Here is a 22,978-nt window from a genome sequence, read left to right as displayed (position 1 = left end):
AGGCACTGCAGGGACCAATGAGACTTGGCAGCATGTAGAGGTGCTGACTCTGAATTGCTCTTTGTCTCCCAGGGGGACCTGAAGCAGTTTCTGAGAATCTCGAAGAGCAAAGATGAGTCTCTGAAGCCACAGCCACTCACTACCAAACATAAGGTGACCGTGCAGCTTTGGAAGTGCTGTGGGGCTGGGGAGCCGAAGGAGGGCAGCCAGTGCTGACATCTCTCTGGGGTCAGGTGTCTCTCTGCACACAGGTGGCCCTGGGCATGGAGCACCTCTCCAACGGCAGGTTTGTGCACCGGGACTTGGCAGCCAGGAACTGCCTGGTCAGCGCCCAGCGGCAGGTCAAGGTCTCATCCCTGAGCCTCAGCAAGGATGTGTACAACAGGTCAGGGAGCCTGACAGGGGAATGGGAGGGGATGGAGTGGCACCAGTCTCATTACCTGCCTGTCCTGCCCGCAGCGAGTACTACCATTTCCGCCAGGCCTGGATCCCACTGCGCTGGATGCCACCCGAGGCTGTGCTGGAAGATGAGTTCTCCACTAAGTCGGATGTGTGGTCCTTTGGGGTGCTCATGTGGGAGGTCTTCACGCATGGGGAGATGCCCTACACTCCACTGGCAGATGATGAGGTGCTAGCAGGTATGTGGAGTACCTTGTGCTGTCCCTGGAATTGCAGCCTACTTTCTTTTTGTGTGGTAAAGGGGACCACACAGGCCCACTCTTGACACGGTGCTGCTCTGGCTGGGGAGGCTATCCTAGCCTGAAGTGCTGCCCTCCTTGCACCCCGCAGAGAGGATCACACCCCTTCCCAATGGCCCTTTGCACTTTTCTTCCACGCCAGGTCTGCAGTCAGGAAAGACGAAGCTCCCACAGCCCGAGGGCTGCCCTTCCCGCCTGGCCAAGCTGATGCAGCGCTGCTGGGCTCCCAGCCCTAAGGACCGACCCTCCTTCAGCGAGCTCGCCACCACCCTTGGGGACAGCCCAGCTGACAGCAAAGCCTGAGCACCCCAGCCCCTGCTGGTGAAGGATGTGGCGGGGTGGACAGGGGTCTGTGTGTGCCTGGGAACCCCCCGGCACTCCCGCAGCCCCTTGCTGAGCCCGACCCCAATGCGCCAGCGAGCAGCTCGGCATCAGCAGCTGCTGGACTCAAAGCACAAGCCAGTGTACCCCAGCCCCACCCCCCTCCCCAGTGGGTCCCAAAAGACAGCCCTTGCTGCCTCCTGCCCCCTGCCTGCTCAGCCCGGTGCCCTTAGGCTGCTGGTGTGGATGGAGCGCAGCTCCCCCTCCCACGGCGAGAGCTTGGGCAGCCCTGCTCGCCACATCCATCTCTGCCGGCCTGGCCCGGCGCTCTCTCCGTCCGTCTGTGCTAGGCATGCCTGCCTTCCCCTTCCCCATGGAGACAGGCCAGCCAACAGGAGCACAAAGTGCCTGGCATATGAAGGAGCTCACTACCTTTCCCAATTACCCTGTGCCTTTTTTTGTACTTAAGACTCTGGGCAGAGCCCCTGTCTCCCTCTTCCAGAGCGCTGACTCCTCCCTACCATAGTATTTCTGTTACTGGAATGCAGCCTAGAGTGGGTTAGTTTGTTTGCTTGAGTGGAGGGTACTGCAGCCAAGAAGGGTTGGGTTTTGTTGGGTTTTTATGTGCTGCTCTCAATAAAGATGGCGCTTTTTTTTTTTGTGTTTTTTGTCTTTGTAAAATCCTGCTGTCAGATAGCGGTTTTCCTCCACGTGGCTCCTGGGAAGGGCTGGGGGCTCATTGTTCTGGCATCTGTCTGCTGTCTTTAACCCCTTTGCCCCCTTCTCAGGTGAATCTGAGATGCTCTTCCCAGCTTTGTGTGCCCTGAGGGAGCGCTTTGCCTCGGCATTTACTGTCTCTTTGCGTTGCTGTCCAAGAGGGACTTGTCTCAAGAGGAAATGTCCCTCTCAGACTCCAAGAAAAGTGCCACTCATGGTTGATGGGTTCCCCCCAGCGGAGGTAATAACTGGGTTTGTGCACCCACCTCTGTGGCCTTCTTTGGGCTGTGGTTTGTACAGATTTCAGCTGCTGCTTCTTGCAGGATGCTATCAGGGCCAGGCCTGGATGGCCATACTGGGGGATGTCATGGTGTCACATGTGGTCTGCAGCCCTCTCCCCTGTGCTAATGGCCCAGGACAGTGTCAGGGTCCTGGCAGTCTTCTGGGAGAGGAAAGGTGCGCACATGATGTGCAAGAAGCCCCAGTCCCCACAGCATGAACGTGAGCCAAGCCAGCATGGGCTTGTCCCTTGGAGCCAGAGTGGGGCACTGGGTTTGGCCAAGCTGCAGACCAGTTTGAATTGGCTGCACAGCTGTGTTGGGGAGTTAGACAGGTCTGAGCTTTTCCAGGAGGCCTGCTGGGGGCTGAACTGCAGGCAATGGGCATAAGCTGCACCAGGGACATTCATATTGGGTATTAGGGGAAATCCTTACCCTCAAGGGTAATAAAGGCCTGAGTCCCAGAGAAGCTGTGGCATCTCCATCATCACCATCAGAGATACTCAATCCTGGTAAGTCCTAAACTACTCAGTGTAGTTGGCTCTGCTTTAATCAGGGATGGACCAGAAATGTCCAGTATCCTCTTCCCGCCCCCCAAAGAAGCTGTGGAGATGCTGTAGGGGGGAAAGTGCTCATTTCTTGAAATATGCTGGCTGGCTCTGAGCTCAGATTTGGTCCAGGCTTGGGAACTGGGTGCAAGCAAGTTTGCTGGCAGTTGCTCTGCCACTGGTGAAAGTGTTTTTCCCTTTTCCAGCACTTGTGTCTTGCAGCTGGGAGCTATGGACAGCTCTCCCCAAGCCAAGGCCTCTTGGCAAGCTAAGCTGTGGCAGTGGCTGGATGTTGGGCCCATCTCTAGAGGAGGACAACCAGGTCTGGTTCACTTGACCTGGTATTCCTTGGCGTAGTGGGCTTGGCAGCAGGTGACCACCACCCTGACCCCTCGCTGCCTCCATGACCCAAGGGTTTGGCCACAGCCTGGGACTGGTGGGACTGTGCATGCTGGGAAGAGCTGTTAGGAGCAGAGGTAGCAGGATGTGCCTTCTCCTTGTAGCTCCATGTCCCTCTTGTTGCTCCCCCAGTTCCTCCCAGTGTGAGTGCAACTCTTCTGAAGCCTGTGAGTGTTGTAGCACTGCTGCCAATGTGTTCTCCCAACTTGCAAGTGGCCTGTCCTGTGCATTTGCTGTTTGATATCCTTTTTTCCACTTCTTCCATCCATTCCATTCCTATGGACTTTGCTGTCTTTTAGGCAGGAACACAGCACTCTGTGGGTTGATCCCTGCAGCCAAGCCACTTGTGGCCTAGCCAAGCAGAACTTCAGTGATGCCATGGCTAGAGACCAGAGATGCCAAGGATTTGGGGAGTAATGTCCTTGTTCTGCCAGCTCTGTGCATGCAGGTGTCTGATGTACTGGGAGGGTCTAGCATGGCTGCAGTGAGCTGGTTCTGTGAGCAGCATCAGAACTGGGTGCTCTGCTTTATCCCAACACAGCCTGGAGACTCCACTGCCTGTTTGCCATGCAGTCAAGACCTGGTGACTACAGGGAAGCACCCAAATGGAGAGTCACCAAAGCTAGGACTAACTTCAGACCCAAAAAATACAGAATGACGGGGGTTGGGATTGTGTATTTTTGGGAGTGATGTCATGAAAAAGTTCTGTATCCTTGCGGATATTGGCGAAAGGACTTGGAAACAGCAAGCTGAGCAAATACAGTCCTAGTTAAATGTGATAGAGTAGAACAGGGAATCAGAGCCTCTGCAGGAGAGAGAGGCTGTTGGGCAGTTGACAGAGATGGAATCCAATTGCCTCAGCCCAAAGTGAAGGAACACCTTAGAGAAGACAATGTGTGGTATCCAGGGCCAGAATGAACATCAGAGCAAAGGTCCACCTACTGAGCCAGCAGCTGTGGCCAAAATGGAACATTTACTGAACAGTGTAAGAGAACAGCAAGCAGATGTGTGTTAGTCCCAGCTACCAACTCTCTAAAGCATGAAGACCTCCAAACCAGGCATTTCCAGTAGTCTCTGATGTTTTGTCTTGCCATAAAGTCATCCAAATTCCCCCTGCACCTCTGCATCCTTTGAGTACCTCTGGTTGATGAGTGCACAGATCTGCTGGGCAGCTTGAGGAAAGGCTTTTTGCTTTGCTCTGATTTCCTCTGCTGCCTTGTGGCTGTTATGCAGCTATGTCAAGCACTTGTGTGGAAACTAATGGGCCTTAATTGTCCTGAGCACCTCACCTGGGACTTCCCCACCTTCTTGAGCTGCATTTAAGCTCAAGCCTGTGCTTTCAGGTTTGTTTTGTTTGCAGGTGTTGCTGTTTTGGCCTTGCCTCTAGCCCTCTCTCCTAGGCATATATTGTAGCCTTATTACCCAGTCATGATTTTGGTTCTATCTCACGACCAAGTGGATGCTGAATTTCGTCCATGGCTTGCTCTGTGGATGGACCCTGATGCCAACACCTGTCTCTGCCCTGCTCCAGTACAGTGGGTTCATACCTGTTCATGAGGCAATGGGGTCACCCCTCAGGGAGCAGCCCCACTCCTGCACCTGTCTGCTGACCAACAAAAACCACATTAAGAAAGGCCATAACCTAGTTTTACATGTGCAGCAGTTCCTCTATTCTAGCTGTTAACTGCTCATAGAAGAGATCTGGCTGCTAAGAAAAGAGCAGCTAACTGTGTTCAGCAGCAGTCAGAAAAAGCAGCTGGAGTATCAATAGTAGGAAGATCTGGAACAGGATGGAAACCATCACAGCCTCAGCACACTGTTGAAGTATGGGTGAAGAGCTGGAAAAGGATGAAGAAAGGCTTGTTGCAATGGCCTAGGGGTTTGAAAACGGGACATGGAGGGCTGGTATAATGCTGGGGGCAGCAGGGTCTGTGCTACACTGAGCTGCCAGGCAACTTTTCTGGAGGGAACTTTGGGAGTAATCAGGTAAGATGTTTTTAAGGCATACTGTCAAGTGCTGTGCCCTAAACACGTGTAAGAACAGGGCTAGAAATGGGAATTTTAGGATGTGGGAGTTGTAAATGAGAATAGCCCTAAAGTTGAAATAGGGCTGTGAGAGGCTGAAAACTTCCTTCAAGCTGCATTCAGTTTTCAGTGGCTGCTGGTTTGGTTAAAGGAGGTCCTGCTGGTAACTTGTGTCCTGTGGGTGAGGGTGGCCTGGGGACAGGACTTGGCTCTACAGCGTGGATCTGACTGCCTTGGTGAGAGATTGCCATCCCAGGAAGCTGGGGCAGGCTGGAGCTCTGGTTCTGTTCAGAGCACAAGCGGTACAAGCATCTTGGAAAGCATCCTCAGGATGAGGCTAGGGAAGGAAAGGACTGCAACAGAAGGGATGAGCCAGCCCAGAGCAAGCCAGATCCCACCTCTTGCCTAAGCAGACACTCTTGCAGATGGGGAGAAAAGGCCTTCATGTGTCCTTACAATCCGAAGGCCCAGGAAAGAGGAGGAAGGGAGTACATAGCTGTCCTACGAGCAAGGGAAAATCAAATCCTGGTACCTGCAGTGATTGCACACTCGTGCTAGGCGGGCAGACTGGCCTGGCTCTGGCTAGCAGATCCATGTGTTCATTGTTCCCAGCCTAACTGGTACCTCCAGCCATGCAGAGGGTCTTGCTGACCCTTTCTCAGCCTGGCAGGACATGGTGAGGCCTCGGCCTCACCTGTGCCAGGTGTAGTTTGTGCTCAGCTTGAAGGGAGGGTAGCCAGGGCATGTGATGGGAGGCATGTGAGTTCCAGCAGCCCTGCTGGGAGCTATAAATGGCATGTGTGCTCACTGGAGGAGCATGGCTGGTGGGAGGAGGGGGAGGCGGTGGTGGCAGTGAGGGGGGTGTTTGGGTTTGCAGTTACTCCCTTGCTCTGTAGGAGGTTGGCCCTGGGCTGTGGGGGACAGCTGTGAGGGCTGGCGGTGAGCGTGCGTGTCCTGTGAGTGATGAGGCAGATATGGAAAGGGCTTGTGCAAGCTGCAGAACCCTCCATGGGGTGCCCAGGACACAACATGGGTCTGTGGCAGGACTGCTGCTGCTAGAGGTGGGGTCTTGCCTGGGTTGCAGTTTGTGTCTGTAGGACAGGGTGTGGGAGAACCTTTTTCTCACCTAAGGATTCTCTGTCCTCACAGCTTTGAGCTCTGGGGCTGTGCTGTCCCTCCTGCACCTTTGCTGACCATGTGCAGTGTGCCTTGTACAGTCATCCTGATTCTGCAGGCTGTCCCTCTGCTGGGGAGGTCCTGGGTCACACCTGCAGAGGATGTGACCTGAGCCAAGTGCTTGGAGCCCTCTGATGTGCAGAGCCAGGGTGGGCATGAGCCAGGGTCTGTGCCGGGGTCTGACCAGCCTCTTCCCAGCTGTACCTGTGCTCTGTCCCACCCGTGGGTGGCCATGGTCCAGAAACACAGCCTCACCCCCCTGTGGGCTTGAAGGTAGCTGAGGCCCATCCTGTTAAATGGGAGCCCTTTTTTCTCCTGGGTAGTGCTCAGCCTGTGCTTCAGCAATGCGTGTTTGGGACACATGTGCTCAGTGCTGTGCCCTGCACACCCCCAGCACCCACGTGTCCCCAGAGCCTCTTGGTGCCCCTGCAGCCACCGCAGACAAACGGACGGCACGTTGTCCCTTGCAGGCTGTGACAACAGCCGGGGTGCAGAGTTGCCTTGAGCAACAGCTGGTGGCATCGCTGGGAGTCAGGCGGGGTGGTGCGGAGCCCCTCCTGCCTGGGTCCCGAGCATGGCGAGGCAGGGAATCTTGGAGCCACGTGGTGTGTCCCCTACGAGGACCCGCGTGCCTGGAGCTGGCAGAGGGGAGGGGGGCCGAGGACAGGGCTGGCAGCGGGGGTGTCCCAGCCCTCGTTCCCAGCCCCCGCTCCCTCCCCGCCCCGCCGCAGCCCCCCGGCCGAGCGCCCCGCGCCCCTGGTCGGGCGCGCTGTCCCTTTAAGAGCCTCCTTGCGTGTTTCAACCCGGGCGTGACGCGAGCGCGGTCCGACCGTATGCAAATCAAACGCCACCCGGCGGCCAATGAGCGCCGGCGCTCGGCGGCCGCCAGCCAATGGGACGGCGCCTCCCGACGGGGCGCCGTCTCGCCCCATATAAGGAGCGCCTTCGCCATAAAAGGCAACATTGTATCGCTTTATATGGGGGCGGCGCGGCGCGGCGGGGGCGGCGGCGGAGCGGGGCCGTGAGCGCGGAGCGCGGCGGGGACATGGCGGGGCCGGCCTGACCCGGCCCGACCCGACCCGCGCTCGCCGCCGCGATGTTGCCGAGCCAGGCCGGGGCCGGGAACGGCGCCGCCGCCGCGCTGGCCCGCGGCTCGGGGCTGGGGCGGTCGCCGGTGCCGCGTGGGGCGAACGGCGGCGGGGCGGCGGCGGGGGCGCCCGGGGGCCGCCTGGAGCGGGAGGCGCTGTACAGCGGCAGCGAGGGCGACTCGGAGTCGGCCGAGGAGGAGGAGCTGGGCGGCGAGCGGCGCGGCGTGAAGCGTGGCCTGGCCGAGGCGGCGGCGGCGGCAGCAGCGGCGGGGCCCGCGGCGGGAGCGGCGGCGGCGGCCGCCTACAGCGGCGGCGGGGGCGGCGGGGCCGTGAGCGGCGCCAAGCCCGGGAAGAAGACGCGGGGCCGGGTGAAGATCAAGATGGAGTTCATCGACAACAAGCTGCGGCGCTACACCACCTTCAGCAAGAGGAAGACCGGCATCATGAAGAAGGTGCGGCCCGGCGGCTCCGGCCGGTGCGGGGGGGCGGCCCGGGCCGGGCCGGGCGGGAGTGTCGGGCGGCACCCACCTGTCCGCGGGAGCCCCGCGCCGGTCCGAGCGCCGAGCAGGCCGGCGGGCCGTGCCCGGAAACCGCCGCGGCTTCCCGGTCCCGCGGGCGGGATCGGAGGGACGGCCCGGCACCAGCCCCTTCCGGGGGGCTGCGCGGGAGCCCCCGGCGGAGCTGCGGCAGGGAGCTGGGCAGCCGGGAGCGGGAGCCCCCGGGGCCGCGGGATGTCGGTGTGCTCGGCGGTCCCCAGACGAGTGGTGTGCCCGAGGAGGCCTGTCCTGGTGCAGCGTCCGGAGCTGACCAGCGCCCTCGGGACCCCTCGCTGTGAGTCGCCACCAAAACACCGAGTGTTTGGTGGCACAGCTGGACTGCCCTGCCCCACCAAAGGCTTGGTAGGACTGGCTGCTTCGGCCACGGAAGGGACCAACGCCACGTCTTGGCTGGTCCAGAGTGTAATCCGTGGCTCCTGGTGTGCAGAGATTAGAAACTTGGGGGATTTTGGATGCTGCTGGCTCACCTGCATCCCTGGTGGTGCTGAGAGCATCTTCTGGACAGCTGGGCAGTGCTGCATCCCACCTGAGCTTGGGACGGTGGGAATGGGTGTGGGGTACTGCTTGGCACGTCCTGGATGTACGGGACCACAGATCATAGAATGAGGCCATCCTGTCTGTAGAAGCTTTTGTGAGACCACTGAGTGTGCAGTGATGGCATATGAAGAGTGCACTTCCTAGTCCACAGGTATTCACCTGGGGGACGATGGCCTTGCTGCAGGGGTGCTTGGGTGTAGCTGTGCTCAGAACTGTGGAGCCTGAGAGGGAAATCTGGGTCAGAGCCTGGATGGGGTGTTGGTGAGGGGAATGAGGTAGCAGAGACATGTGCCAAGTAACATCACCAAGGGGTGAGGTGAGGGAGGCATCCAGACATGTCTGGAGAAGCCAGCAGGATTCCCAGAATGGAGATAACGCTGTGTCCCCCTGTTCTCAGACTACTGTGCTGAGGGGACCACTCTACCCATGGCTTCTTGTCAGGCACATTCCCTAAGGGTGTGCTAAAGGAGATGGGAACACAGCATGGGACAGTTCAACCTGCAGAGAGCCCGTCTTGGGTTAGTTTTAGAGGCCACAGCTCCTCTGGGGTGACAGGGCGCTGAAGCTGGTTTGAAGAGAAGGAAGGGCATTCTGGGAGTGTGGGGACATGCAGGGGCTCTTGTCCTGCACTGTGTGTTGTCCCTGTCACCTGTGACTCCCTGTTCTTCCCTTGTGCTGCTGGCAGGCCTACGAGCTCTCCACGCTGACTGGCACTCAAGTCCTGCTGCTGGTGGCCAGCGAGACGGGCCATGTGTACACGTTTGCCACACGGAAGCTGCAGCCCATGATCACCAGTGAGACGGGGAAGGCGTTGATCCAGACATGCCTCAATTCCCCGGACTCGCCGCCACGCTCGGACCCCACCACTGACCAGCGCATGAGTGCCACTGGTTTTGAGGAGACGGACCTCACCTACCAGGTGTCTGAGTCGGACAGCAGTGGGGAGACCAAGGTAATGGTCCTGGGCACCCAGGGAGGTGTGGGCTGTGCTGGGAACTGTGATCATCCCCAGCCCTCTTTAAACAGCTGAGGATGAGTCCCCTTTTGCTGTGACTGCAGCGAGCTTGTGCTGTGTTGTCTCGGGGCTGGCTGGCTCCTTGGCTGATAGTAGTGGTGATTGAAAGAGGGAGGGAAGCGGGTGGCAGGTATCCTGGTCCAGACCCTTGCAGCATGACTCCCCACTGGCCCAGCCCACCCCCCTGGCCAGCTTTCAGCACTGTTATCTCTCCCCAGGCGTCTCCATGCTCTCGCACTCATTGATAAAAATTTGATTCTGCCTCCATGGCCTTATAAGGCCTGGTTTCCCTCGCCAGCGTCCCTGGCAGGGCCCCTCACATTCCTTATAAGCTGCAGCTGTCTCTTGCTTTGGTGCTGTTTTGGAAGGGGGCAGGGAGGACATGGGGAATGGAAACATTTGGCTGGACAGACCATTTCTGCTCCCTGCCTGTCGTCCCTGCAGACGCTGGCCCTTGCCTGCCCGTGTTACTTGTGGCCTTTTGCCCAGGGTGGCAATTCTGCCTGTGGGTGCAGAGTCAGGCAGAGTCAGCTTTTCTACTGGAAGGCCCCTGTCTTTTCCCTGTGCTCCCTGGCACTGTTCCTTAGAGCTGTGTCCTATATCCCTACTGCTTCCTTTGCAGGCTGGTGCTCAGATCCACAGGTGCTTGGAGATGGGAGGCAGGGATTTGTGGTGCTAGGCTGGGATGACATGCTGCATTTGGGACTTCGCCACAGCTTCCCAGGCCTGTGTGCAGTTCCACTGGGTGCTGGAAATTAGAGCAGCCCTGCTGTACCTGTGCTTATGTCATGGCTATCAGGCTTGCTGCAAAAGTGTCCTTCCAGGTGAGCTGTGGCCTTGTCATAGGAGCTCTCCAACAGTCTGTGCTCAAGCCACGACATCTTTGCCATGCAGTAGCCACTAGACAGTAAGCAGACAGAACCTTGAGGTCTCTGTGCTGTAATTGCAAAGGCAGTGAGTGCAGCCCAGCATGTCTGGGGCTGCAGGGGTATTCAGCTGCCTGCTTTTATACTGTGGCAGCACAACAGCTCTGGTCACGGTGCTGCTGGGTACCTGGCAGCCTTTGTTCCTCACTGTCCACTTCCCCACATGTGTGCAGTGCTGCACTGAGCAAAAGCTTATTGCTGCTGAGACCTGAGAAACATCAGCAGCCCCAGAGATCCCTGCAGGCAGAGGAGCTGTGGTGGGCCAAAGTGTGGCTGGAGTCCCTGTGCTGGAGCCCAGGAGAGTCCCTGGGAATGGTTCCTACTGATGTGATCCCAGCACCAGTCCTGGCTGTCCCAGCCTGGCATGTCTTCCCTGAGTGCCTCTGATTGCTGTGCCAGCCCTCTCCAGCAGGCAAAGAAGCCTTCTAACACCAGCAATCTCTCCCTTGTGCAGCCTGTGTTTGTAAGGACTTGTGCCTCCTGGGCTTCTCCTGGGTGAAAAGGCAAGTCCTGTGGGCATTTTGTAATGAGACAAATTACCTGTCCCTGGCATGAGACTAGTCCACGTCACATCCCTTTGGATTCTTCCTGGAAGTACTGCTAGTTGGCCCCAAGGGAACTGTGCCCTTGGGGTGCAGTTACTCTGCAGAGACCTTCTTAACACAACTTCTCTTTTCTCACTGTCTGATGCAACCCTGAAAGCTCCATCCCAGTGGTAATGCTCAGTGTTGGGGTGCTTTGTGGCCACAGCCAGCATTTGATGTGAGGCTGGAGGAGCCCTATAGCCCTGTCCTCTGCTTGACATTCTAACTAAACCCACCCCTGGCTGGCCTGTCATGGCAAGCCCTGGGGCTGGGGACAGGGGCTCCTGTAGACCTGGAAGCTGTTTGGTGCTCTGGGAGACATCAGCTCAATTCAACTAGACCAAGAGGTCTTCTGAGGATGAAAGGAGCCTGTGGATGGGCCATGCTGGATGGCTGGTGCTTGCTGAGGGGTGGGTAGTACACAAGGCTGAGTTACAGGTGCCTCATCTGAGGAGATGGCAGGAGATTCAGTACCTAGAGCGTCAGGCCCAGCCCCATGGGATGCTCCAAGAGACTCCCTGACCTTCCTGTGTGAGCTCTGCTTCCCAGAGCTCTGGATGGACAAAACTTGCTTGTTTTGAGCTGCTGCAGCAGAGTGGGAAGACAATGCAGCCAGGCTGTTACCTACAGTCAGCAGCCTGCTGGTTATTCCTCTGTGCTACACCAGCAGCAGCTCTGAAATCCTCCTGCTCTGCCAGACCCAAACTCCCTGCCATGGTGCTGAGCTTGGTCTGCAGCTGGGACTGGGGCTTGTTGTGCTTCTGAGATGGTAGCTGTATCCTCATGATGATACCTCTCTCATCTTATGATGAGTGCCCCAAAGGACACTGCCTGTGTGCAGTCTCCTGGGTGTGCTTGTGTGGGAAAGGGTATTTTGGAGGGAGCTCAGGGGCTATGGATTGGGATGAGAGCATGGGATTAGCCCTGATTTGGTCATCTCTTTCCGGAATGGGAGAATGTGGGACTTTCTACAGCATCTGGAATGCAGACCAGGTGTTGTAGACCAGATTGGAATTTCCCATATACCTCCAAGGTCTGTTGTCCTGCAATGCCTGTGTAATGATTCTGTCTTGGGGCTCTAGGCCATGCTGGACGGCACTGCCTCAGGCAGTCCCCAAAAGCTGTGGAGTGGGATTGTTTCTGTCCCCAAGGCCCTACTGTGGTCCAGGATGGGCATCAGGTGGCCTGGTCTGTGCTCTGTGACCCACTCATGCTGCTGTGGTGTGGGTCTGGGCAGACACGTGCTGCTGTGCTGCTCCTCTCTGCTGTGTGCTGCTTCTGCAGACACTGCTCTGCACACTGAGGTTTGCACTGAGCTGTGGTGGGGAGTGGATCCCAGCTGGATCAGGAAGGGAAGGGCTTTCAGGGCTGCTGTCTCCCTCAGAGTTTGACCATGGCCCCTTGGGTAATGTCTGTTGAAGTGACCCATGACTTGCCTCATGAGTGTAGTCTGGGCTTTCCAGGGTGCTGGAAAGAGCCAAGGTGCCCAGGAGGTTGCTGAGGCATCCCAGACAGTCATGGGGAGATAGCAATGGGTGTCCAATCCCAAAGTCTCTCCCAGGTCTCTTTCTGTATTGGGAGCTGTTGCTGCAGGGAAAGAGAAACACAGTAACAGGGAGGAACCTGAGTCTCGCCTGTGTCAGAATAGGGAGGGCAGAGATGGGATATGCACAGTTCAAGTCTCTTGCTGCAGCATCTCTCCCAAGCACCTTTGCTTTGTATTGAGATTTGCCCTTGTGCTTCCAGGGAGCCCTGGGAATCCCCCTGAGTAGAGTGCTGTGAACTTTCTGGGATGCCTCCTCCAGGCCTGGGAGTGTGGAGTATGACTGGGTGCTGAGTGCCCTGGCTGCTTGGGGGCTCTATCTCAGGGGTATGCTGCTTTAGGGTTATAGCTGAGGATGAGCAACCCTGGCTTTTCCAACTGGGAGCAGCACCTGTCCTGCCCAACTCTGCTCTGGCTCCCTAGTGGGCTGGGGAGAGCTCTGCCCTGTCACCCACGTGAGGAGGGCACCCACAGCCTCCCATGTCCCATGTGGGATGGCAGGAGTTTCTGGTTGAGCTAATGGAAAGTGCCTCTGCTGGGCTTTGCTCTGTTATCACGTGCTTCTTCTAATTTGGACTTCAGGGACTTCAGTGCCAAGGCAGAGGGGTGTTGCTCTCCTCCCTCCCTGGGCCCTGGGGCACGACTGAGTGCCTGGGATTGGATCCCCCTGTCCAAAATGGGCTGCCTTCCCTTTTTTAGCTGTTCGTTGAGCTGTGAATTCCTTGCTCCTGGCAGCTTGACAAGCTGGGAACAAGGCTTAGCACGTGGGAGAGCTGGGCCCACCAGCTGCAGTGGGAGGGGTGGGAGTGTGGCAGCCTTAACTCTTCCCAGGCATGCTGGCAGCTGTGTCAGGGCATGGGGACAGCAGATCACTTGTGGTCTGTGACTTGGGCTCCTGTGAAGCAGTGTGTTCTCAGTGTGCTCTTGTCCAGATGAGCAGGGCAGGAGAAGAGTCACAGGCACTGTGGGTATTCCAAAGGGGATTTAGGGGATGGAGGCATGTTAGGTGAAGTGTGACTGCCAGAGGCAGCAGGCATCATGCTGGGCTTGGTTGGTTCATGCAGATCCAAGGCACATCCAGCCACGTGCTTTGTGGCTGTGGAAACTAGTGTGTTACTGTAGCCTGGCATACACATTCCTCCCTTGTTCCCAGACCTGGGATGCCACTCTCTCAGGCCAGTGTTGGCCCAGCACAGAGCCCTTTTCCTGGTGCTCAGCTCCTCTGGCCGTGCTGTCCTCAGGCAGGCATGGAGCTTTGATGCTCCTTGCAGGACTGTGCTGGCCATAGTGAACACGTGGGGTCCTTTGGAAGCATTTGCCTCAAGCCCATCTCCTGCCAATGCATTGGTAAATAGATGCTTCCTACAGTCAGGTTTTCCTGGCCTGTGCTCCAGGAGATGTGTGGAGGCATTCCCCAGGGCCTGCCAAAGCTGTTGTCAGGGCTGGGTTTGGCCCTCCCTGGTGTCCAGGTTTGCCTTTATTCACCTCTCCCCTGTCACTTCCAGTGTTCAGCTGCCTTTAAGAGCTAATTCTCAGCTTGTTCTTGGTCGTGTTTCCTGCCTTAAGGGAAGTGGTGTGTGTTCCTGACAGGAGACTCTATGCCTTTATGTTTGTCCCCGCAAGGGCTGCTTTTGCCTGTTGTGTGCCAAAAAGAGGCTATTCTCCTCTTCAACATTTTGGGGACCCCTGGGGAGGGAAAGGGTTGCTTTGTCCCCTGGTGTGTTGCAGGGAAGGCTCTCAGGGGACCCGTGTGGCCCTGGGCTTGTATCCAAAGTTTACGCTGAACTCTCTCCAGCTCTCCTCATGTTTGTACAAGCAGCTCTTCTCTGCTCCCCTGGCTCTGCTCCACGTGCTGGCAGCAGGCTCTGGGGGCTATGGTTTGGCAAGGGGATGCAACCTACAGAGACTGGTTTGGTCTCATGGGCAGATGTCTCACGGGCCGGTCTGAGCTGTCACAATCTCTCCTTTCGCAGGACGCCCTGAAACCCGCGTTCACTGTCACCAACCTGCCGGGAACAACGTCCATCCAGACAGCCCCTACCACCTCGACCTCCATGCAGGTCAGCAGTGGCCCGTCATTCCCCATCACCAATTACCTGGCGCCAGTGTCTGCCAGCATCAGCCCCAATGCCGTCACCAGTGCCAACGGGACAGTGCTGAAGACTACTGGAGCCAGTGCAGTGACGTCTGGGGGCCTCATGCCGATACCCACCGGCTTCACCCTCATGTCAGGTCAGTGCCTTTAGGGACTGAGGATTGCATCCATCCATCTCTGCACCTGGAGTGTGTTGCTGTTCTCTCCAGGGGAGAGGAGACCTAGTGGCAGAAGGGAAGTAGAGTGGCTGCTGCTGTAAGGTGAGCCTGGCTGTGATTCCGTGCTCAAACGCAGCCAGGCCAGTGGCTGAAGATGTAGTGACTGTTTCTTTAGAGAGCTACTAGCTGGCCCTGCTGCTGGGAGGTGGCAGGGAGCTGAGCTGGGACCCCAGGGCAGCACCAAGAAGCCTGGAGGGAGTGAAAAGAGCTGGTGGTTGACAAAGCCTTTCTTTCTCCCTCCTTTCGGCAGGTGCTTCCCTTTCTCCGGGGACCCCTACCATTCCTCTCACTCAGTTACAGCCGCACTCCCTGGCTCTTTCCAGCCAGCAGGGCCAGGTGGTCACGGGTACAGCTGGACAGCTACAGCAGGCACAGCAGACAGTCTTCCACTTCCCTGCCAGAGCTGGAGGGCAGATCGTGTCGCTGACAGGTCAGCACTCGCTTCTCCTCCTCTTGCTAGAGATGGGGGGATGGAGGTGTCTGTGAGGGTCCTGGGCCTGGCCACAGAGCTGACCCCTGACTGAGGTGGGAGCACAGAGGAGGCAGAGCACAGGGAACCCTGGCTGTGGCTGCTGGGGAGAGATGGGAAGATAGGGCAGAGAATGCTTGACAGAGGCAGGAGTGGCGTCCTTGGGGATGCAGACCAAGGGAAGCAGCGGATTTTCAGTCTCATGCCCCAGGGCTTGGCCTGCGGCTAACAGATGCAGAGGAGACAAGTCCCCAGTCCAGCTGTGCTGAGGCTGAACTGTGCTGTTAGAACTGATGGAGTGCCCAGTGGTTGTTTATTGAGTGCTGGTATCTGGCTCTGAGCAGCTGCCCTTGCTTCTGTGTTTGTATCTGCAGTCAGCCACTGAACCACGGCACAGAGGATAGGTTAGGGGAGACCCAGAGCAGAGAAATGGTGCTGCTGCGCATTGTGCTTTGTAGGAATTTCTTCTTGTGCTGAGTTGAGGCTCTCCAGGTTTTGTTCTGGGGCTGGACATGTTCCTGGATGGAGTTTCAGAATAGGGCTAGGCTCTCCTTTGCAGTGGCATCCATCATCTGAGGACCAGCACCAAGTGATGCAGTATTTCTCGTGCCCTGCTTATTTGTGCCCAAGTCGATGACTCTGATAACTTCTGCGCTTCCTTGGAATGCTTAAGGCTCCTGGGGGCCTTGGCAGACAGCAGGCTCCCATTCAAGGGAATTGGATTTCCCTTGTGATCTGGAGGAGCCAGGAGAATAACTAATGTGTGTCTCTAGGATGTGATGTATGGGGAAATGCCCAGTATGAGCAAGGTGGCCAGTGATTCTTGCTCTCTGGCATCCCTTGCTCTTCCCTCTGGAGACAGGACCTCAGCCTTAGGGAAACTTTCTGTGCCAAGCTCTGTTTCTGGATCTGAAGTGCATTGCAGGAAGTGGTCAGAGACAGAGGCTGTGTGGTCCCTGGAGGTCTGGGATGCACACCTTGAAACCAGGTGTTCTGTAATCCCTGTGCAGGGCACTGTGCTATCCTTGAGGTCATGGGCAGGGTGACATCAAGGTGAGTGCTGCACCCTGAGTGCCCTGTGGAGGATGGAGCTGGGCTCCAGAGTATGAAGGCAGCAGAGCCCAGCTGGTGTGGGCATTTGGGCTCTTGTGGTTTCACTCGGTGCAGCAAGGTGATCCTTGCAGAGCTGGCTAAGCACTGGGGAGGAAAAGCTGTGCCCTCTCCTCCCAACATCTGTTGTGTCTTGGTGGAGCCAGGAATGGCAAGGAGGGTCCCAGATGTTCCTGAGTCATGGCTGGGAGTTGGGCAAAAGCTGTTGTGGCCTTTTCTTCACTCTCTGGAGCTTTGTAGGCCAGTTAACCCCTTCTTGGCCCATGTGCCAGGAAAGAGCAGGTTTTGGTCTCTGGTCTCTGCCACACACTGCTTTTGTCTAGCCTTCCCTAATGCAGCACAGAGTGGTGCTGTGGAGCTGTGTGCAGCCAGAGAAGGACTGGGGGGGCTCTCACATGGCCCAGATACCCTGTATCCCTGTGGAGCCACAGGCTGATGGGCTCCTCTCTCTCCCCAGGTGGTACCATGGCTCAGCAGGTTCCAGTCCAGGCAATCCAGGTGCACCAGGCACCGCAACAAACGTCTCCCTCTAGTGACAGCAGCACTGACCTTACCCAGACCTCTTCCAGCGGAACAGGTATTGGTAACCGCCTTCTGTCTGCCTTCCTAACCCCTGTTGATAACCAACTGGCCTCCTGCCTGCTCCCTGCCCGGTTTCCTTCTTCAGACCAACTCTATCCGATCCTTTCTGACAGTTTCCCAGGTGTATTGGTCCCTGTTGCCATGTCCTGCGCTACACTGTATCTAAGTAGATACAAGGGATTTCCGAGCCTCTCCAGATACATTATCTGCTCTTATTTGCACTGTGGAGCTGGAAACAGCTTGCTCAGTCGTCAGGGGGTTTCTTAGTGAAGCAGCATTGCCTCTAGCACAAGGCATTGGCTCACATCTGCTTGAGACTTCTACTGTCCATGCAGTCTTTTTGTCAGCAAAATCTGAGTTCGGGTGCCTGGATGCAGGCTGAATCTAGTTCAGCAGCTCTATTAAGGCTTCATCAGGGGATTGAGATGCAAGTAGAATTTAGTCTTGGGATGTTTCGCTACTGTGCTTTCCCTTCATATTCATGAAAGGAGAGGTGTGAGCTCTCCTGCTTGATCTCTGGGGGTTTTGCCCAAGAGCTTGGGAGACAAGGATGGGAATCCTTGGGTATCCATCATGCTTCAGCACAGCATACCCAGGGTGGCTGGGGTAGGGCTGCTGAGCAGGCAGGTGAGCGTGGCTGGTTCCTCTCGTGTGCTCACGTGTAGTCTGTCCCGGTGGCAGTGACCCTCCCAGCGACCATCATGACGTCGTCTGTGCCAACCACCGTGGGCGGCCACATGATGTACCCCAGCCCGCACGCGGTGATGTACGCGCCAACCTCCGGCCTGGCCGACGGCGGGCTCGCGGTGCTCAACGCTTTCCCACAGGCGCCCTCAGCGATGCAGGTGTCCCACGGCCAGGTCCAGGATCAGGGTAAGGCAGCTGTCCAGGTCAGTGCTCCCTGAGAATGCACTGACACTCTGGTTTTTCTCATCTCGCGTGTGTTTATGGTGTGTGTTAATCTCAAAGGGTTTTCTTCGCAGCAGTCCTAGTGGCTGCACAAAGGCCTGGCGAGGGCGATGCTCGATGTGTGCTTTTAGGTTTTGTCATTTCTTATGTGAAGGATTGCATGAGCTGTTGCTGAGTAAAAAGGGTGAGGGTTTCTGGGTTGGGCAGCATGTGGGGCAGGCAGCAGAGGGAGACAGGAGGCTCTGGAGAGGATGTGTACTTGCATGACGGGGCAAAGTGGCATGAAGCCATGTGGGCAAGACTTGGATTGAGGACTTGTGCCTGATTCTCCTAGCATCTGGAAAACTAGTGCGTGTGGCTTTCTTCTGGAATGTCTCCATGTGTTTAAATAGGCAGCTTTGTTCATGTGAAGCTCCATGGAGCACCAAGAAAAGATCCATGGGGGAACACTGTTTAAGGGACAGTATCATTTGTGCTTCTTTTTGTGGCAGGTGGCGTCCCCCAGGTGTTCCTGACAGCCCCATCAGGCACTGTTCAGATCCCAGTCTCAGCTGTCCAGCTTCACCAGGTAGGCACAGAGTTGTACTTGCAGGTGTTCAGGGTTTATTCTTGCTCTTCTCCTGCCTGCACATCCTTTGTGTGTCTGGGCAGACGTGGCTGGGTAGAGTCAGTCCTCAGGTCTGGGAAATCTGTCTGTGCTACCCAGCCTTGGGTGAGGGAGTCTTGTCCTCCTTGGACAGGTGTCCAGGAAGGACAGTGCCCCCCAGCTGCTGGCACGCATGGTCCTATGGTGTGCTGTCCCCCAGTGGTTCCTCCTCCCTTCTCTCTCTAGATGGCTGTCATCGGGCAGCAGAGCAGCAGTGGCAGCAGCCTGACGGAGCTGCAGGTGGTCAACTTGGACACCTCACACAGCGCCAAGAGTGACTGAGAGGCCTCTGCTGCCGGCCTTCTGTTTCTGGCTTGTCATGCCAGTGTCAGGGCTGGCAGCAATTCCTTCTCGTACAGACTGCACCAGTTATTTATTGTTGCCTTTTCACGTTTCCTTCATCCACACATGCACACACACACACGCACTCACCCACCCCCACACACACAGGCATGCTCGTGGGGCTGCAGGACCCACCCGGGGTGGAGCCGTGCTGGGGCCATGCAGGGCTTGGGGCATTTGGATGCTGCAATAGCTGTGCTTGTCTCACGCCAGCCAAAGAAACTTGTCTCTTGAGGGGAGGATTGCTCTGCACTGTAAATAAATGCTGCAGGCCATTCCCAGCTGGAGGCTGTGGCTCCTTCTGGGTGCTCTGAGTCACCTTGCCCGTGAGTGTTTACTCTGCATGGGGCTCAGCTTAGACCCGGAGCCATCGTGCAGGTGCAGCTTGGAGCAGAGTGGGTTGTGGCTGTGCTGCTGGCCTCAGCAATGTGCCTTTGTGGGGGTGACAGGTCCTGGCCGCAGCAACTCACCCTGGGCTCCGGACAGGAGAGAGGGGCCAGCTTGCATGTGCATCTCTGGGCCTGCACGCCCTCTCCCCAGAGGGCAGGGCACAGCCAGTGGCACGTGGCCCTGTCCTCCTTGTATGCACTACAGTGAGCCCTCTGCCCTCAGTGCCTCCTCGCTGGGCTGCCTGGCAGATTTTCAGCCTGACTGGCCCTGCCCCAGCGGCTGCCCTTGCACAGATGAGGTGGTCGGTAGATGCCCAGGAACACAGAGATGCCCTGGAGAGCTCCTCGGGGGTCCTGTGCTCTGCTCAGCCCCACACTCTCAGCCCTCGCACTGCTTCTGGACTCCATACACCCAGGGGATTGTGGCTGGTTCTCTACTACATCCCCCTGCAGCTCCAGCCAGCGCATTCTAGATCTCTGTGTCTGATGCAAGGTGGAGAAACAACTCAAATGTCAAAGGGAAGAGCCCACGGGGCACTGAGCTGCTGGGCAGGTGGCAGGCTCTTCCTCTGAGCACCAGGGTGACCTGCAGGCCATCCTGGTCTGTGGGGGAGCAGCTGTGATGCCTGTACAGGCTCAGCAAGGCTGGGGGAGAAGGGCTGGGGCATGCTTGGTCCTGCATGGGAGTTGCTGTGAATGGCTCTGCTACCTAGCCCTGTCCCTGGAGGGAGAGTGAGCAAGTGAGAGAAGCTGCTGAATCCTTAGGGAAAGAAGCAGCTACTGTAACTTTTTTTTTTTTTTTAAGTTAAAGACAAAAGAAGCCTTGGAGAAAAAAAAAAGAAAAAAAAGAAAAAAAAAGAAAATTACTTTATTTTTCTAAGTGTTAAACTCAGTATTTATGTAATTCTTTAAGGAATAAAAGTTTGGCTCCTGTACAGTTTTAATGGGGTTTGTACCAGGGGGATGGGAGAGGGGTGGGTGGGCGGGCATGGAGGCAGGAAAGGGGCCTTGCTTTTGAGTTTGTATTGTAACCTTGGACATGTTCCCTCAGCATTAGCGTTTAAGCTGCACTCTCCATCCACCAGCATGTGCCAGGGATCAAGCTGAACCGAGTGGGATGCTTGTTTCCTCTTTACCTGTAATGAGGACTTCATACCCATAAATTTGGGCTTAATGGGCAGAAGGCAAGTGAAGCAGTGGCTCGTGTCTGGAAGTGGGAAACCCATTCCTCAGAAGCAGGGAGTTTTCTGTGTGCCCAGGAGCCAGAGGTGGGCTGGGTTTTCTGATGATCACCCTGTTCACTTCTGGTCCAGGGACCTACAGCTGTTCTGTCACTGTTCTTGGTGTGGAGCAGTGCTGCCTGTGACAGCCTAAGGGATATGGGCATCCCCACTCCTCCCTGTGATCAGTGACCAGCAGTGGCTAACCCCTGTTCTCCCTGCTTGCTGTGCAGGCAGCATCTCCTGAACTCCTGGCTGACGATCTGGGCTGTAGTTCCACTTCTACAGCCTTTCTGCAGAGCACAGATGTGGACAGCTCCCCTCCAAGTTCCCTGTGCAAAGAATTCCCAGAAGGGTCTTTTAGCCTTTGATCTGTTAGCAGCCTGGGAAGGGCTTGTGGGGAGTGGGGTGGCCCATCTGGTGAGGGTGACACTGCATGCTGCCTCCCCTTAGAATTCTTGCTCTAAGGAGCCATGTCCCATTGGCTAGGTGTAGGAAAATTCCGTGATGCTTCCAAAACCATCTGGGTACCTAGGAGTTCATCCAGGAGAAGCGTGGGGTTAGAGTTTGCATTGTCCTTTGCCCCAGCACATCGCTGTGGCCTGGCTTTGCTCTGCTTTGCTTCTGCTGGCACTATGGAGCAGAGCTGTTGGGCCAGAATGGCAGGAGAGCCCCTGCTGCAACAGGGTGTCTGACTGCATCCCCTCCCTGGCTCCCCAAAGGCAACTGCTGGTTAAACGCTAATGGTGTATTTTATTTAAGTGCAGACTTGTAAGAACACTTGTGTATCAGGGATGAAATGGCATTTATTGTGTGGTGACATTTTTAGTTCATTTTAATGGTTTGAGGGGTGTGTGTGTGCGTGTGTGTGTGTGTGTGTACGCATAAGTGTGTGTGGGATTATTTTTTTTTTCCCTCCAGTTTCCAGGGTTGTGTTTCTGGAAGGATGTGGAAGTAATCACAGTACTATGTACAGAGCTTTCTTTTTGTATTAAAAAAAAATTTACTCTTTCAATAAATGTTATCATTTTGTGCACAGATTTGGGATCTTGACCATGCTTTGCAGGAGGGGATGGCACACCTTAGGGCCAACAAATGGGGATCAGGGGCAGATTCCTGCACCTGCTTGGGTACTAAGGAAGATGGGGAGCGAAGGGCTGTCGGCGTTGTACTGGGGACTCAGCCTGGTTCATGCAAAGTTCCGTTTATTGAACAGAAACATCACGGTTTTATACTGTTACAAAGCATAATTTTAGCCGTTACAAGAACTTGGTCTTAATGTCAGAGATGATGGCCTTAATCATTCCCAATCACCCCTGTTAATCACCCATCACAAAGTAAACATTGTTTTGCCTCAGCATCAGTTTCCTGCTCCTGCTAGGGGCTATTTAGGTTAACTTCTCTTAATTGTTCCACATTAACTGATATCTGAAGATCTCAATGGCTGCAACCTTCACAGCCAACATCTGCACTTCCACAAGGGGCTCTTTGCAAAAGTCTCCATCCCCACTGCCTCCTGCATGGGTGATTCCTGACCACCTGGACTTCTGCTTTGGAGTCCCAGACTTAATGCATGGGCCAGAGGGGTCCAGTGCCTGACAGCAGGGCTGTCCTTCCCAAAAGCTCTGGAATGATGTCCCTGGTGAGCAGGGCATGGTGTCAGTCAAGAGAAGTGAAAACCAGGAATGGGGAATTTTGAAAAAGAGTTATTCTAATTCATGGGTGTTAACAGGGAAGAGCAGGGAGACTGTTAAATTCCCTGCAGAAAACTGCTCCAAGAAGATAAAGCAATATTCAAAATCCAAACTGGAGAGACATTACTTAAAGTCAGGCAGAGGCCTAGATGCCAGGCCAAGGGCACATGGGTGCTCAGTAAAATGTCTAAAAGTGTGAATAAAACCAAAAGGAGAGGGGCTGATTACAATCAGCAGGGCTGCTGGGGCAAGAGTAGGCCAGCTAAAAATGCTACTGCTGGTCACTCCATAGTGTCAGCTCCTGGAGCAGGTGCCAGTATAGTGTGAGGAAAGCTTAGCACTCATCAGTTTGGAGTGTGCAGTTTGGAGAAAACACCTCAGGAAGGAACAAGACTGTACAGAAAGTGCTTAGGAGCAAAACACAGCTGAAATGGCTGTTTCCCCATTAGGAGGTGAGGTGCTTCAATTTTGCAAATTACACCACTACCAGCCCCACGCCTGCACAGGTGTAACCTGTGGTTCAGCACCATGAACCTCCTTTCAGCACAAGCAATCCCATGCCACTTGTGCACAGTGTGTCACTTATGTACCATGGAGCAAGGCAACACAGATACCATCTTTACTTTTGGGATAAATGACCTAAACACAGTGTTAAGACCATCAGAGCAAAGACATCAGAGCAGGCCATGTGAATACCACAGAAAACCTTTCCATGTCACAAACAAGATGTCGTGGTACTGAATGGGGAAGGAAAATGACTTATTAACTGAGAACACACAGATTTCTAGAGCATCCATGGGATTCTGGAAAGAGAGCATCAATAGCATCAACAGAGATTACATGTACTAATGCAGAAATCAAGAGTGTGGCTTGGAAATACAAACATTTACAA

General features: G+C 55.8%; 2 protein-coding genes across 6 annotated transcripts in view; both read left to right on the top strand.

The window, feature by feature from the left end:
* PTK7 (protein tyrosine kinase 7 (inactive)) overlaps positions 1 to 1,680 on the top strand; it is a 37,418-nt gene extending 35,738 nt beyond the window's left edge. For all 4 annotated transcript variants that reach the window (XM_085054474.1, XM_085054473.1, XM_085054475.1 and 1 more), the window contains exons 17-20: positions 73 to 153; positions 234 to 385; positions 460 to 638; positions 841 to 1,680. In XM_085054474.1, coding sequence (XP_084910600.1) covers positions 73 to 153; positions 234 to 385; positions 460 to 638; positions 841 to 1,001 — 573 coding nt within the window. In that variant the 3' untranslated portion in view covers positions 1,002 to 1,680. The remainder of the gene's footprint in view (positions 1 to 72; positions 154 to 233; positions 386 to 459; positions 639 to 840) is intronic.
* A 5,469-nt stretch (positions 1,681 to 7,149) lies between these two features.
* Positions 7,150 to 21,432, top strand: SRF (serum response factor). Of its 2 annotated transcripts, XM_085054488.1 has the most exons (8): positions 7,150 to 7,702; positions 9,030 to 9,296; positions 14,386 to 14,644; positions 14,976 to 15,155; positions 16,762 to 16,881; positions 17,568 to 17,759; positions 18,287 to 18,363; positions 18,628 to 21,432. In XM_085054488.1, exons 1-8 carry the CDS (start codon positions 7,259 to 7,261, stop codon positions 18,721 to 18,723), a joined length of 1,635 nt encoding a protein of 544 aa, XP_084910614.1. In that variant the 5' UTR covers positions 7,150 to 7,258; the 3' UTR covers positions 18,724 to 21,432. The 2 variants fall into 2 exon arrangements, with proteins under 2 accessions (XP_084910614.1, XP_084910615.1); XM_085054489.1 differs by lacking the exon at positions 14,976 to 15,155 and having other exon boundaries at positions 7,151 to 7,702.
* The last annotated feature ends 1,546 nt before the right edge of the window (positions 21,433 to 22,978 follow it).

Source organism: Lichenostomus cassidix, chromosome 3 (assembly GCF_008360975.1).
Source record: "Lichenostomus cassidix isolate B80296 chromosome 3, HeHo_3.0, whole genome shotgun sequence".
Classification (NCBI taxonomy): domain Eukaryota; kingdom Metazoa; phylum Chordata; class Aves; order Passeriformes; family Meliphagidae; genus Lichenostomus; species Lichenostomus cassidix.
Note: the sequence above shows the minus strand (reverse complement) of the source record. Positions and strands in the feature narration are given on the sequence as shown.

Bases quoted from the DNA above. Each gene is read 5' to 3' on its own strand.
- SRF (XM_085054488.1), top strand. From the start codon at position 7,259: ATGTTGCCGAGCCAGGCCGGGGCCGGGAACGGCGCCGCCGCCGCGCTG. The intron at 7,703-9,029 runs GTGCGGCCCGGC...TGCTGCTGGCAG, and splicing joins AGACCGGCATCATGAAGAAG to GCCTACGAGCTCTCCACGCT. The intron at 18,364-18,627 runs GTAGGCACAGAG...TTCTCTCTCTAG, and splicing joins CAGCTGTCCAGCTTCACCAG to ATGGCTGTCATCGGGCAGCA.